Genomic DNA, 16449 nt, shown 5'->3' on the forward strand with positions numbered 1-16449 from the left:
ACTCACCATCAGGATTGTGTGGAAAACACTGCAGAAGAAACTTGGTAAATGTCAGCTTAATACTCGGTATTGACCAAAAAGGCAAATACGGTTTCAGGACTATGGAAAGAAGGAAAACCCAGCATTTTGTCATCCTTCACAACAACAGAGTGTCTGTATGGAGGGCTCCTTCAGTCAGTCTCAGAAGGCAAGAGGAGAGAGAGGGGCAGCAGGATGCTCGCCAGTACAGAATGGCTTCCATCCAGCAAGAGGAAACATGAAGGGGAGGGCATAATAGGAAAGAAAGGCTATGACAACCATCTATTACAAAAAGAAATTACCTAAATGGTAACTAGCGAGGGACAATTTGCCATTTCTCCTGCAACAGGAAGTTCCAGAAGATATCCACTGCTTCACAGCTGCTGCCTGGGTCATCAAAGTGTTTCTCACACAAGTGCATAATGAAGCTGTGGAATGTACTTCCACGCAGCCTTACTAAGGCAGAAACATTTGCGGGTGAGACCCAGACAAGAAGTTGCTCTTGCCGGGCCTTTCTAGCCCCAAAAGGGCTGTCAGGCGCACTCTGTCGCAGATGGAACTTCTGCCAATTACCATTTCTGCCAATTTCTTCTGACAGTGGCCACTGGACAGGGGCTTAAGAGAGAGGACACTGGAGGGGTGTACTCCAGGTCAGATCAGTACAACAGTTCAGACAGCAAAGCACACAAAGGTTTTGCATTATGACCTACATTCATTTAAGTGTATTGTGATTTTCAGGTCCCGTTTCATAGCTCTACAGCTGTATACACGTACTTAGTAAGCATACTTCACACACATTCATCAAGATGCAACACTATCCCCAAATTAGAAAGCATATCCCCAAATTAGAAAGCACCAAGTATGTATAAGAAACATCCTTCACTTTATAGCCTTATTTTTCCACAACACAAGTGAACAGTGCAAGTACCCAAATGTTTTTTTACGTAGATTTCTATAAACAGATGCAGTCCACCTCCATGCCCAGTAAGATCACCTAACAGATGCTCCTGGAAGATACGTCAAGACATATGGAAGACAGGCAGGTGATTAGAAACAGCCAACATGGGTTCACCAAGGGCAAATCATGCCTGACTCATCTAGTGACCTTCTGTGATGGAGTGACTGCACGAGTGGACAAGGGAAGAGCTACAGATGTCATATACCTGGACTTGTGTAAGGCCTTTGATACGATCCTCCACAACATTCTTATCTCTAAATTTGAGAGAGATGGGCTTGATGTATGGACTGTTCAATGGATAAGGAATTGGCTGGATGGCCACGTCCAAAGAGTTATAGTCAATAGCTCAATGTCCAAGTGGAAACCAGTAACGAGTGGGGTCCCTCAAGGGTCTGTGCTGGCACCAATATTATTTAGTGTCTTCATTAACAACGCAGACAGTGGGATTGAGTGCACCCTCAGCAAGTTTGCAGATGACACCAAGCTGAGCAGTTCATTCGCTAGAGGGAAGGGATGCCATTCAGAGGGACCTTGACAGGCCTGAGGAGCAGGCCCATGTGAACCTCATGAGTGGGCACGGTGGTGTTGGTTGATGGTTGGACTTGATGATCTTACAGGTCTTTTCCAACCTTAGTGATTCTGTCATTCTGTGAGATTCGCCAAGACCAAGTGCAAGGTCCTGCACTCGGGTCCAGGCAATCCCCAGTATCAGTACAGACTGGGGGATGTAAAATGGGCCACAAAAATGGTCAGAGTGCTGGAACACCTTCCCTGTGAAGAAAGGCTGAGAGGGTTGGGGTTGCTCAGCCTGGAGAAGGCTCCAGGGAAGACTTCATTGCAGCCTTTCAATATATAAAGAGGGCTTAAACAGAAAGAGGGAGATTTAGATTAGATAGAAGGAAGAAATTTCTAATGGTGAGGGTGGTGAGACCCTGGAACAGGTTGCCCAGAGAAGCTGTGGCTGTCCCATCCCTGGAAGTGTTCAAGGTTATGTTGGACAGGGCTTTGAGCAACCTGATCTAGCGAAAGATGTCCCTGCCCATGGCAGGGGGATTGGACTAGATGATCTTTACAGGTCCCTTCCAAACCAAACCATTCTGTGGTTCTATGATTCTACGCAAAACTACTATGTGATACAGTTTTTAAAAGGAGAGGAACAGAAATTTGAGGTGAGACATCCTTTAAGGCAGAAATCGGGTCTCAGAACTTAATCAGTGCATTTTTAACATTCTTACTAAAAAACCAAGCTGCTACTAGATCAAAAAGTTAACTTATAGAAACAAGTATTAAAAGAAATACCTGATTTTTTTTAAAAGTTCACATATTATTACTGATGTCAGTAACTCATATGCTTTTGCCTAAATACCAGGTACAATTACTCACACATGCAAACACTTCTGATTTTGGACTCTAAAGTGAGTCTGATGTTTAAGGTAGAATTGCACTTTATATATTTTTATATAGCCTATAGTAAAAGCCTGGAAGAGTCAAGAAACTTACCATTATGCCACCAACTACACGACACCAGGTGTCAGAATTAGAGTTTTAGCTTACAGTCACATTAAAGGTATATGACATGCAATCAGATTCTAGTTTACCCTCCTCTTTCCAAATAAAACCTAAACGTTCAGCTGCAGTTCTGATTTCTCCCTGCTTTATACTGTATTTTTGCAAATGTTCTTTCGTGCTGAAGGGCCCAACCCCTGGTGCTCAGGGGTTAATTGGAAAGCATTTGACCCCTCAGAGGCATTCAGGCAGATTTCTTGAAAGGAGAATGGCAATCACATGCTGTCAGCTTTGATTTCATTAAATGCAAAACTGACTATGTAAGGATTTACGTTACACAAAAGGTAGATTTCTACCCCCGAAGAGTAATTTTGGTTGCTAGTCAAACTTCTTCCCTGCTTCCCCCTGGGAAGAAAGTCTGTGGAGAAAAGCATTGCACAGATCACAAGAAAGGCAGGAGAGTTCCTGGAAGAACATTTCCCACTAGTGTGGGACGTGTCTGAACCGTTTGTTTAAAAAAAGCATGACCCAGAGGCTTGTAAGCAACATGTGGACAGAATGTAATTAATCAGGAGTGAAAACTAAGGTAGAATTCTTCTGCTCTCTCTCGTCTTCCACCTCAGAACAGCAATGGGAAGAGATCACTGCACTAGATGTCGTCGTGGTACTCCCCGTACTTTGCTGTGACAGGTTCCTCAAGATGAACTGCTGCACCACCCATTAAGGCAAATGCTGGGTACATTATGCCAGAGCAGTCCACCTCGCACTCATAAAGGCATTTCATACGGCCTGCGTCGTAGAACCCCACCTTGCCTTTGTCACAGTCGAGGCAGATGCCCAAGCACGATGGCAGGGGAAGGATTCTGCTCGCTGGATCCTTGGGGGCAGCAGGTGTTGTGGGGATAAAGAACTTCTTCATGCCTAAAGTGACCAGTGTGAAAGGCTGTGGTGAGTCAAAGAAGGCATCTTCACTCCCACTGTCATGACCACTGTCTTGCTCGTATCTAGAACAGAAAACCAACCATTTGCTTTTGTCAAATTCTGAAGGGGGATCAGTGATGTGAACTGGAGAAAACATTTTTGTAAGACAAGAAACACCACATGGTCACCTGCAAAACCTTGTGGGGTAAAAATATACCTAAGCCAGGAGGGAAGACGCATTTAGTAGGTGGAGAACACTCACTTGGGCCACTTCAGACAATAAATAACAGCTAAACACTAACGAGGATGTCTACATCTAAATGTACTCATGCTAGGTAATCATTAATGAACCTACAGGTATAGCAAATTAGTTAACTTGAAAAGTAATTTAGCGACTATGACTAATGATTACAGACAAGGTATGTTTAACTTCATTTACATAATGTTAAATGACACGAGTAAATACATTTAACATGACTGTTGTCCTATGAGTTTTCCTCACCACTGCTGTATTACATTGTCTTTAAAATTCACAACACAAAAAGTAGTGGTTTAAGTTTTTGGTTTGGTGGTTTGGTTTTTTTTAAAGTGTTCTGTCTGGAGGTTTCCATGAACCCCTGTTTCCCAGCTGGTTACTGGGGAAAGTTTGTGGCCAGATTTGTTCAGTCTACATGCTTTTGCCCCCTACTTCTGTCACCAGATGAAGACACACTGGAGAAGCACACATTCTTCTGTGCCGACAATCCCTAGCTAGGTTTGCATTTTTGGGATGTCTGGGGGGAGATTGGATTTGTGTCAGCCAAAGTTTTCCAGGTATTTGTGTGGATAAGGAAAAAGAAATCAGGAAATCAGGATCTAATTTCTCACTTTGCAAAAAGCCTCCGTCTGGCTTTAAGCAGCTCAAGACACAGGCGTTCTTACACTTTCAGTATGTTACACAGGAGGAAGCTGATACATTTTTTACATTCCTGAAAAAGTTAAGAGTCCTCAGGAGATAGCTTCCCAGCCTGCAGTTCCTAGACACATCCAGGCTTACTACAACCATACTTCAGAGCTGAAATCTTTTTATTGGTTTGTCCACTGTACTTTGGCTTGGGAACAGTAGCACTCCAGTACCATATGCAAGTGCATAGCCTGGGATAAGCCAGTGACTTGGAATCCACCGTGACGCAAGCTACAGCAAAGATACACAGATACACACAGTGAACATTGTACCTCTGAATGGCTGCCAAACCTAGTATGCTAAGGAAATTAAGGCAGAGTCTTACTATTGACAATTAAACATTGCTTCAATCTTGCAAGTGATGCTTTTTTTTTACCTTCTTGCTTTAACTGGCACATCTTGACATCTATAGGAACCTCATTTCTTTCCCAAAAAGAATGAAAATAGGACTCTGGATAATTACAACACCTTTCTGCTAATAGCAGGGGATGAACAGGACAACCTGCTTACAGCATATCCTTCAAGCTACTTTCCACTATTTAGGTTCACCTTGTGTACTAATTGCGACCAGACTCACTCTTAACTTATTTTTTAAAAAGCCATCTCCTTATATAAAACATGTATTGAGCAAGAGTCTGCAATTTACCTTGGGCTGGTCACATCATGGGTATTATGGAACAATTTCTGTATCTGGTTGCTAGAAACAACTCCCACTTTCACCAGGTATGAATAGGCTTCCACACGAAAAGCCCAGACGTGCTTCCCTTTGGCAATCCCGGTGTCGCCAATGATGTAATCCAGGGTTGTGTAGCATCCGACCTGCATGTGCTCAGATCCCAGCAGTAGAGGAAATCCAGCCCTGCTTTCCACAGAGGTTCTTCCTGGGTTCAGCAGGAGATGTTCACTGTTGTACCCACATTTGTCATCAAAAAGAAAACTGAAAACTGAAAAACAGTATCCAAAAAAATTTCCTCTTAGTTAAGTATTTGGCCTTCTGTGCTTATAAACTACATTTTAAGTCATGCTGGCATCAGAATTTCTCACTTTTAAAGGCTACCGGGAACGTCATGCAAGCTAAAACGGTCTCAGCATGCCACCTACTTAACCTGTTTGTTAACAGTGCTTCTAAACATTTACGCAACCGGTAACAGTAGAGTAGAAGTCTGGGAACTACTGGAAACCACCTACAGCTCTTAACACCGACAGACACAGATTCAACACCTTGTGGACAGAAGAAAACCCAATACCTGGAGCTGGAGGCGTACGCAAAATAACTTCTCGGCTCCAAGGGCTACAGATGGACCCTTTATATCCTCGAACTCTAAAGGCATAGGAGCTGTCATCATCAAGATCAGATATTACTTTGCTCTTGCTGCAAACTTTGATCTCCTGCCACGTCGCACTCTCCTCTTCTCTATTAAGCTTATGATACTCAAGAACATAGATATCAGCTGAGTCTGTCTTCCCAGGGCATTCCCAGCTGATCAGAGCTTTGTTGTACATTCTGCTCTGCTCTTCATTGATTTCTGGTATTTCTAGACCTGGAATGCCAGAGATTCAGGAGAAAAAAACCCTCAAATTTAGATATATGTTGTTTTAGAATTAACCATACAAGCCCTTTGTTGAGTGGCTATAGCACTTGGGGGGGTGGGGGTGGGGGCAGAAATCTGACTCAATCAGTTAAAGAGTACAGATGAGGATGGTTCCATTCATGCACTTACATAAATCCCTTACTTTCTGTTTTTACTTCGAAAGTTGTATTATTTATTTTTGCTGGCAGCTAAAAAAGCATCTAAAAGCCTATTCTTTTCTGTCATGTTAACAAAAAGCTTCTAGGAAGACCTAGTATTCCTTAACTACAATGTTTTGGAAGCCAATGTAAACTGGTACTGAATGCAACGGCATCTTAGCTTCTTTTTCAAAGCTGAAGCTAGCATTGCTGCCAGGTAATGCCTTGTGGATCACAGAGACAGAAGGGACAATGCAAGTCACAAGACTGAGTTCTGCAGCTGCAGCCCTGCATAAGTTTTGCCTCTTTCCAGAGAAGCCCTTCAAGTCGTAACTTGAGAAAGACCTGATGCTCTCGCAATTTACCATTGGAATGGAAGGACAAGTCACCAAGGATCTCTTCTTGCTTAGCTATGTCCACCACAAAGTCTTCAAAAGTAGTTTCAGCTGCTGGCCTGAAGCTCTTCAGAGATTCAGTAGCTTTTTGGATTCTGAAAGCACAGAAGCAAAGGGATGGCAGAACAGAGAAAAGGGAATTCACATGTGTGCATTCCTTAAACTAAAAATGCTAGGTTTTGCTTTATAAAAAGTGCTGTTTTCATGTACTTACTGATGTCTCCCAGAAATTTCTGTCTCTCTAGACAGAATTCAAATGCAAAATTTAAGGTCTTTTGTACAGCAGTGTAAAGGTATCAGTGTAAAGATAATGAAGAGGTAATCGTTCAGCTGGTAGAGCATTTTAACAATTTGGGGCATTATGTTCAAAGAACACAATAGATGTGAAGCGCTAATGGAGAACAGCTATTAAGATCAAAGACTTTAAAGCCAGAAGAGACCTGTTAGATTAACTTGCAAATACCCGATACAATCTCTGAGCAAAGGAATGTGTCAGTGAGCTGAATGGGCTACCCTTCCAGTGCAGTCCTACTGAACAAGGCCACGTGTTGTCACAGGACAGAGCCCCTCCTGACTGCTGTTTCTTAACGCACACTGTAATGTAGCAATTTCTACTGAACGGTACTGGGACCATCTCTGAGCCTTTGCAATACAAGGTACTGCATTCAGTACTTTGCTAGCAGGTGTCAAAAGAATATGACTGACCAGACATCCTGGAACAGTATCTGTACTTCAAACAGAAGATAATGAAGATACCTGTCATGAAGCTGTTTTGCTGTTTGAACAAAACAAGATGGATCAGTTTCTTTAAGCACCTCTTGAGCATATCCTACAAGGCCATTATTTTCCAGGAGCCCTTGATATTCCTCTGCTTGCGTTTGCAATTTTTCCAGCCTTAAATTCTTAGAAGTTTCAATTGCCCTAAGAGCTGCGGACTTCTTCTCTTCTAGGACATGAGATAATTTCTCAAAGCTCTGAGATGCTTCTTCTTTAGCTCGTTCACTGTTGCACTAGGAGGGAACAAAAGATATTTTAGACAGATTCCACAGCACTGTGGCTGTGTACAGAAACATACCTCAAGTTGTTCAAGGTATCACAGCAATCTAGTCATCCATTTGACAGACAAGACTAATGAGCTTTGTTATGCCCATCAGCACTGAAAATGTGATCAGCACTGCACCCAAGCTAGTGAGCGTTTACTGGATCAACACAGAGAACGAAGAGCAGGAAAGTATTCCTCTGATTATGTCTTGAGTTACGCATAGCACGTGTCTAAACAGCTCATGGAAAAGCACTGTAAAAACAGGTCAGTTTCTGAAGTCTTCATGCCCAAGAGCTAGGTGCTCCTCCACCTTCCCCAACCACACTGCGACGGGGGTCCAGCCCAGCTTCTCACATATGCCCTCAGAACTGTAGGGTCACCTCTAACTAGTGCCCTGGATAAAAGGAACTACAAAGCACAGAGACAATCTTTATCAAGATACAGGCAGGGCCAGGAGCTCCTGCAATTTCTGCCATTGTGTTTTTCAGCTTGTACGTGAGCTCCCAGCTCTGACTCTTCTGCAGGGAGATTTTACTCTTCATTCTGACTTTATTGCAACATCCTCAAGGCGGCAAACAGCCAGTGTAAATTGTGAAGCACCGTTAATACACAAGAGCTGTAAGTCTAACCCACCTCTCTTTGATTAAGGTATCAAACAAGCTTTCTTTCAATTAAATTTACAGCAGCACCCAAAACTTAACTTCCCTCTGTATGTTGCCCATATTTCCAACACTGTCAGGATTAGGTCTTACCATTTGTGATTCAGGACTAACACAAACTGTTCAGAAATTGTTTTACTGGCTAACTGAAAAAAGCCAAAGGATTTGAAACACTTCAGTGAAAACAGTTTGAGTCTCTGCTGTGTCCCTGCAAGGGCTATCCCCAGACAACACGGAAGACACTCTTACCTCTGTTTCTTTCAGCAGCAGATCCAGCTGTGTGATGTGAGCTTTCACCTGGCTCTCCTTACTGATGAGGTACTCAATATCTTTTGAAAGCTTCTCCTGTTAAAACAAAACAGCGAGCTAGCAGAAGAAGGGTATCCCACCCAAACCGACAACCAGCACAGGCAGGTCATCCAGCTAGCACTCGCTTTATCTAGTTACAAGGACAACAGCCTGCCACCAGTTATGAGCAGCACCCCTGCGGAGAATTGCTCAGTGACCCGCAATGACTGCACAGGGACATCAGGCCACTGATGTGGGCAGGACTGGGGGCACAGCCTCTAAGGACAAGAGGTAACAGCCTCTAAGGACAAGAGGTAACAGCCTCAGCTGGCTCAGTCTTCCCCAGCCACAAGTGCCACCTTCTCTTAGGCTAGGAACATGAGGCTTCAGGACGTTACTAAAACTTACAGAAAAGCCACGTTAGTTATTAACTCATTTGTAGTAAGGTTTGCTAGAAGAATGAGTGGTTCAAAGCATGAACTTAGGAGTGTCTCTGCATTTCCTGACTTGCAAGAGTTAACAGCTGTACAGGAAAAGCCTTGCAAACAGGCAAGGAGGCCAAAGAGCACAAGGCAGGCTGGTCTGGTCTTCCCCTCCCCCGCCCCCCCCTTTTTTTTTTCTTGTGAGCAAGAGAGGAAGAAAAGGAAGAAGAGGAGGTAGAAGCAATCATTCTTTAACAACAAAGCAATGTTTGCAAGTCTTCCCTGTTGTACTGCGAATTAACAGCTATGCAACTTCAGAAACATACAAGGTCCCAACAGATACTTCCAATGCAAATTTTTCAGGAGTGCTTCTGAAGTATCAGCTAATCCAAGCCACAAGGACACTTACCTGAAAAAAGCTAGATTGTAAAGTATAAACTGCTTAAACCTTTTGCATTGGTCAGTACTGCTATACTTTAGTTGGCTAAAACAAGGTGGAAGGACTTTTAAGAGGTTATGTTTCAAGCCTCATAGAAAATACAGTTTCTCAGAAGTGCGCTATGTCACACTAATATAGATATTAACAGATGTTGCACAACAGCATGCCTCATGACTAGTTCAGTGTCCTCTAAACACACATCCTGGCTTCCTGCCACAGGGAGTTTGCCCTTACACCAGAAGCTCAGTACTTTTCCCCTTCTTAAGGCCAGGTCCAACAATATTTACTTTTACCTTAAGGGTTTTGTAGGCAGTGCTCATGGTTGTTACTCTATGGTTTGCATGACATCCACCCAGTTTACAAAGATGACAAACAGGCCTTCTGCAGATTTCACAGTACATGTTTACCCTCTCCATTTCATGTTCTGGACACATCAAAATCTGAAAAAAAAAGAGAGCAGAGAGAATGCAGGTGTACTTCCAAAAACTGAGGTGGCCAACAAACCATCAAAACACTAAATCACCCCACAGCAGCATCTGATTTCATCAGTGGATTCTTTATATTCAGTTTATCTTCCACCTTTTATATTTGTCTATGCCAGTGAAAGCCAGCAGATGAACACACACAGTTTCACGAGGTTCACAGTGAGTAAACCTGTAGCGATGTCTGTGTACACATCATGTAGCCTCCATACTGCAATCAACCATTTTGCTAATCCCTGAAGTTGTTTGCGTGCCTCAAGCTCCCTACACTCCTGTTCAGAGCTGTGAATGCAATATATAACACAGCCACGCTGTCAAATTTAACTGTGTCCATGCCAGCATCTCTTGAAACAACTACGAACTGTCTTAAAGCAGGAGTTGACATAATACTGTAATGATTTAAATTTAAGCTAGACTCTGATCAGCCACATAGCCATTGCTCTTGGAGCAACAGATGAAATGCAGCCACACCACCAGTCACAGTCATTTTAAAGATAAAAGGCTCCAGTGTTTCATTTTTTCTGTCTGACTCCAATTACAAGTTGTTCATGCTGAGCGTTAATTCCAGTAGCAGCTTAAACAGCATTGCGAAAAAGCTGGTGTTTGCTAAAAGTAATCTTTCAAAAATTGAACATGTTGAAGTAACTGCTCGAAGAGGCAAAAAAAGTGCTGCTCAACTCCAAGCTCAAGCAACAGATAAAACCGTCTAAAAGGGGGTGGGTGGGTGTGGGTGGGTGTGCTTGTGCACATGTGTGCGTGTGTGTTTTAAAAAAAAAGAAATGCTTTGCCTCATTCCAGAGCACTGAAAGACATTTGGGGCCATCTACTCCATGTTACCAAAGAGAAGCTCTTGAGAAAGCTTTTCAGTGTCATGTCAAGGAGGAGAACACGACATCAGTGCCAACAGTCAAGCTTTAAAAGCATCATCTTTTAACACACGCACACACATACAAGAAAGGACAGGAAAGGGCTCAAAAATAGAAGTGAGTAGCATAAATATGGACACACTAAGCTAAAATTGCAAACCATCTCTGAAACCAACTCTCAAGCCCCAAATGTTATCTTAGTCTATGGTGAAAAGCCCAAAGACACCAGTCTCGCTAGCACCTTGGTACATAAGACTGTCATTCAGCAGAATATGCAATAAGCTATCCCATTGTCATTGACTGCTGGATTCGGGGGGAGGTGCGAGGAGGGAAGGAAACTTTCAGGAGAATCGTCTGTGCAGGCAGACATGTTCAAAACTGCAGTCATGCTGTCAGCAAGAACAAAAGCTTATGGTTCACTCAATGAATAACAGCAATAGTCAAAAAAGGAACAACGGTCCCAAAAAGCAACTACCATTGCACAGATATGTCTGAAGCTATATGCAAATGCTGCAACCCAAATTCTGTAAGATACGGGATACTTACCTTGGGTCTGAAGTTGGTGGTTGGTCCTACATGTTTATGTTGGGCTTTCACAGTTCCCCAAGGATGGTGTATTTTGAAACATTCGTTGCAATAGCTTGCCCTGCAGTCCATGCAGCTCTTTGTGGCCTCTTGAGGTGGAGGTTTGCAGAAATCGCACATAATAGCAATGGCTGCCCTGGCTGCCTGTCTGTATCTTTCCACAATGGTTTCCAAAGTAAAGTTGCGAAATAAGCCATTGATGCCACGTTCTCCGAGATCAGTATCCCGCTGGCAACCCGGACAAGGAAACAGACTCGATCTAGGAGTCAGTGAATTACGTTTTCTGCCTGTGTAGACACCAAATCCTGATTTAGGAGGAGTGTAAACAGAAGAGGTTTAGATTTTAAAGGGAGAAGCACAGGAATTTATGAACCAATTTCAAACTATCCTAGCACATCATCCAAACCAGTACAATACCAATTCATTTGCACTCTGCCAAGCCAAAGAGAATACATTTGCCATGACAAGGTAGTGTAATGTCTGAGTTCAGGGGGCATTACAAACTACTGCTCTAAAACTTAATTCTATGGTAAGGTTAATTTAGCTATTCCAATCCTATCTTCTTCGTCTAGTTTTGCATGCACTCAAGCCGCAGCCTTTCAAAAGACTAAACACAAAACCTTCCGGAAACCAGTTGGTTTTAGGCTAACTGGCTGCGCACATAGAGAGCAACAGCTTCGTAACACGCTGAAGTGTAAGATGTCTATTCCCAGAGTGAGACTGGTTATTCCCAGACAAATATAGCCAACTTGGAGCTCCCTGAAGTTTGCTTTGGCCGAGTCAAACTTATCTGGCTTACCCCAAAAGGCATCATAAAAATCTAAAGAGGAAAACAAGAGAACTAGATATCACCAGTACGAAATCTCAGCCAAATCATTCAGTCAAAATACGTAGAGGCTGACTTGGCCCTTGCTGAACGGCCTTGATAAAGGAGGGCTGCTAAGTAAGCCCCGCACACCAAAGGGGATGCTGAGACGGTTATGTCTGAGAGATTCCTCTACCTTGAACTGGGGAACCACAGATCTGCATGGTTACACAAGGGTACAGCTTATCTCTTTTCATTTCAAAAGGGGACAGTAGAGAAGCTGCCCTCCTACGAAACAGCTATGCACAAATTTCCCCTCTTCTCCAAAATAAAGTGATCCAAGGCTCAAGTCAAGTCGCAAGCCTAGGGATTCTTTGGAGCCTGTTCCAGGGGATGGCTCACACAGACCCAAAAACTATTTACAGGGTAACATTCTTGAGGCTATCAAACAGAGAGTGCATCCCCATGTCTCACTCATGAACCCACAGGGCACAACTATCAAAATTAGTCCTTTATGTATTACTGAAGCAGGTTAAGCCAGTGTTTAGGCTTAACATGTATCCTCTGAGCCTCCCCTTACAAAGAAATAAAAAACCATTCTCTCGAGCTGGAGCATGGTTTTAAGATCCCCTTGAGATGACTGCATGTTGGTATAACTAATTTGTAAATAGAGGTATGACTTCAAGCTGAATTCTTAGTGTTGAAACTGGTTCTTCTTCAGAAAGTGAAATTTGGTCCCATCTGTATTTAGTGAGGATCTTCCCATCAGAAATGTTGATGCTTCATTTCTTTTTGAAGTGTCCTTTGATGCTATCCAAAAGACACTTGCCTTGTGTCACTCTTCTGTGGGTGCTTCACCCAACAATCCAAAACCTCCCTACCTCTCACGCCCTTTCCAGTCTCTTTAAAAAAACAAACCAACACTCCTGTAAGAAACTAGTTCCTTTAAAAATCTTCAAAATGTACCCCATGGTAGTTATGCATCACTATCAGCTAAGAAGCCACAACCAGAGCATGAATAAATGTCAGTCTCAAACTCAGCTGGTCTCATGCTTTTCTGTAGGTTCTGAGCAGAACAGCTAGACTGCATTAACAGAACAGTATGGGTGACATCTAGTAGCATCTAAATGTCAGGTTCCCAAGGGAGCTCTGCCTCCTCTGTGCACAGCGTGGACGGTGCCACAGCACTGCCTGCGCACCCCATCATGCTAGATCACTATTTCTACTGCCCGACAGAGAGCAAGCTGGAGGGCAGCTTTCCACGGAAGATTAAGGATTACCTCCTTACTTACACTGCTGAAAGCAGCATGGGGGGCCTGGTCCCCACGCACAGCCTGTCTGATACTGCCACACTTGGCAAGCCACAGTTCTCACAAGGAGGTCAGGTCACCCACGGTGCGCCCACCACTCCTTAGGCACCCAACCTGGTGCCCTGATGTCCACGTTGTAAAACCATGTAGTGGACAGCTGCAGCGGAAACCGGTGACCGCTTCAGTCCATGCATACAATGCCGCGACAGAACATCATGCTTACTGAGGAAAAAAGGGACTAGACTTGGATTTGGGAGATGGCAGTCACCAGTGGGCTCTCTTCATTCAAACTTCACATAACGCTGCAGGTAGAGAGAGCTGAGAAAGCAGCTGAAATGTATGCAGAGCTAAACAGTGATTGTGGGGCTGTGCACCCCATATCCAGAAAACAGGACTGTAATGAAGACAACTAGTTATTTCGTTTGGGGATTCCCTCAAATGATGCAGGCCTCAACCTGCCAAGCTACAGCAAACACAGCATTTGCTTATCAAACTGATCCTGAAAGAGTACCAGTACTAACAACTCAAGAGTTGTTTAAAAGAAGTGGGTGAAATAAAATATTTGAGCTTTGAAAACTGGGAAGGGGATGATGAACGTTAGTAACATACAAAATACAAGACACAGCTTTAGGGTTTGTCTTGTGGGCGACTCTTCCAGATCACTGCGGACTGCGGTTTTAAAGTGGACAGTTACGTCAGAAGGAAGCCTAAAAGCCAAGATGAGGTTTCTTTCAAGAAGTACTTTCGATGTATCTGTGTAAAAGAACAACTCATCTGTGGATTACACAACAGCTGTAAGAATCTTTCTAGTGTGACATCACAAAGAGCATGAGGAGTGCTCCTTAAAGCTTCCAGAGCAGACCACACTGGAAGAGGCGGTTAGCGCAGTCTTCTTACAGTCATCTGTCTCCCAATTCTGCAACCGTGCAATAACCATCGTCTATGGAAAATGATTTATTGTAAGCGTAATGAATTGGGTAGGACAAACCCATCATTTGCAAAGTCTGCAGAGGCTCAGAAGGAAGTCGAACTACTCAATTTAGGCTGGCCGAAACCTGAGAGAACCACCTCAACAGTACCACTGACAGGCAATAAAACTGCTGAAATCTATACCTCAACATCGACGCTATTGAACATGATGCTACTGCGTCTCAATGTAACTGAAATACAGGAATAAACAAATACAATGGTTACAAAGATTTACAGGACGCCACAAAGACTGATCTATTATATATGAAATAGAGTGCACTGTCCTTAAAAATATTCCCATTGTTCTTGCCACAGAATGAACAAGACTCGCACTATCCCTAAGTCATCTCTTTAACTGCATCAGGAGTACCGGGAAGACATTTTACCAATGCAGACGCAATTCGGCTCAAGTCAGTCGAACACATAAAATAAGGAAAACACGCAAAAATTCCGATACGTACCTGATCTACTAATCCTGTCCATGCTGGAAGAAGAGCTTTTAATTTGAGGGCTACTCTGATTAGAGGATTCAGAGCCTCCATCAGCGAAAGAGTCTTCAAATGCAGAGAGTATTTCTTTCACACATTTGTGACAGACATTGTGCTGGCAAGGAAGGATCAGTGGATGGGTAAATAATTCCTTGCATGCTGGGCAGATGAGCTCTCTTTCGATACCCTTAATGGTAACCTTCATGACAGAAAGAGGGAAAAACAAGTGTAAGTGCAGAAAACGTGAGCCAGCAAGACTTACTGCACAGCTGTATGTCTGTATGTCACAAAAGCCCAGCTCTCTAGAATAATCATTCTATTCTAGAATCGCACATTCTAGCTGGTTTGAGGCATTCCGCTGGTTAACGCTGCAAACAAATCTCAATTAACATTTATGAAAGCACTGACAACATTCCTTTCAACTGAAATGAACACCGCCACTAGGCAAACTCGGTTCATCTTTAGGTCATGTCTGCCTTGCAGGGGAGGAAAGGAGAGGAGGGGAGTAGTCTTAATTCCACTCAAGGACCTAGTGAAACGAAAGCAACCATACTTCTTAACAATAGGAATCCATATGTTTAACTCAGCTCGCTCGCTCGCTTTTCAAGAAGGGGGGGTGGGGGAGGGAGAAAAAAGAAATTAAGTGTCAGACTGGTTAAACAACAGGCTTTCCTGCCGTGTAATCCACATTTAAGCACTGGAACTGCCTTGACTTCGTTAGGCTAATAGTTCCAGTCCGGAACATTATCTGTTTGTTTATTTATTTCCTGCACAAAGAGCCGCCCATGGATCTGTGCAGCTCTTCAGTAATTTAATGACCCCACAGCCATCTGGCACTGCGCTCCGCTCCTGCTCTGACAGTATTGGCTTCGGCTATGTTCACTGAGGGAAGCGTTATATGGATTTTTCAAACATCATCAAGAGGAAAAGACTACTTTTTCAGAAGCATAATATATCACCTACTACTGTTGGGGTCTTTCCCATGCTGTTCTACTGGGTTTATAAAATACCTTACGAGCAGCAACTCTTTTGCGCAGCAACGTGTCTGTAAGATCCTGCCCCAAAAAATCATCAGAAATTGAGACATATTTGGGGCATCATGAGTCATAAAATGTATACAGTCGAGGTTGGGAGCAAATCTGGGGAGTCAGTGAGACTATTTTTACTTATTACCTCGCATTTGGCACAGCTGGATTGATCATATGGCAGCTTATGCAGTCACCATGCACATTACCTTTTAAAAACTTGACAGCTACGATGTGGTTACCCTTAAAAAGCATTCCTCTCCTTTTCCTCTTCCCCCTCCCTCTGCATCTGTGCTCCTGAAACAGCTACCTGGATCTGCCAGAAGGACGGAGAAATTCAGTCAAGGTCTTGTTTGCAGGGAAAATTCCGTGTCCAAACCCCAGTATCCCTTCATGCAAATGGCAAACAGACAAGAACAAGATAGTACTCCTCTTTGATCTTCTACAAATATACCCCTTTGATTCATATCTAAAGACAGAATAACAGAATATTGTGCTCTAGGTACAGGGCTCTTCTCTTTTTCAGGATAGGTCTTTTTTAGTTTTTCTGCACCTAGACAACAAGTTTCTGAGGAACTTACTTGGGCACCTTCCACCGT

At 43.3% G+C, this 16449-nt stretch overlaps 1 protein-coding gene across 1 annotated transcript; it reads right to left on the reverse strand.

Annotated features, from left to right (window-relative positions):
- Positions 1-3131: 3131 nt before the first annotated feature.
- LOC132320881 (E3 ubiquitin-protein ligase TRIM36-like) lies at positions 3132-15021 on the reverse strand. Its single transcript, XM_059834507.1, has 9 exons — positions 14795-15021; positions 11215-11536; positions 9614-9760; positions 8421-8516; positions 7227-7480; positions 6441-6565; positions 5594-5887; positions 4993-5290; positions 3132-3486 (listed from the first exon to the last, which is right to left on the reverse strand). Exons 1-9 carry the CDS (start codon positions 14818-14820, stop codon positions 3132-3134), a joined length of 1917 nt encoding a protein of 638 aa, XP_059690490.1. The 5' UTR covers positions 14821-15021.
- Between the last annotated feature and the right edge of the window lie 1428 nt (positions 15022-16449).

Source organism: Gavia stellata, unplaced genomic scaffold (assembly GCF_030936135.1).
Source record: "Gavia stellata isolate bGavSte3 unplaced genomic scaffold, bGavSte3.hap2 HAP2_SCAFFOLD_34, whole genome shotgun sequence".
Lineage (NCBI taxonomy): Eukaryota > Metazoa > Chordata > Aves > Gaviiformes > Gaviidae > Gavia > Gavia stellata.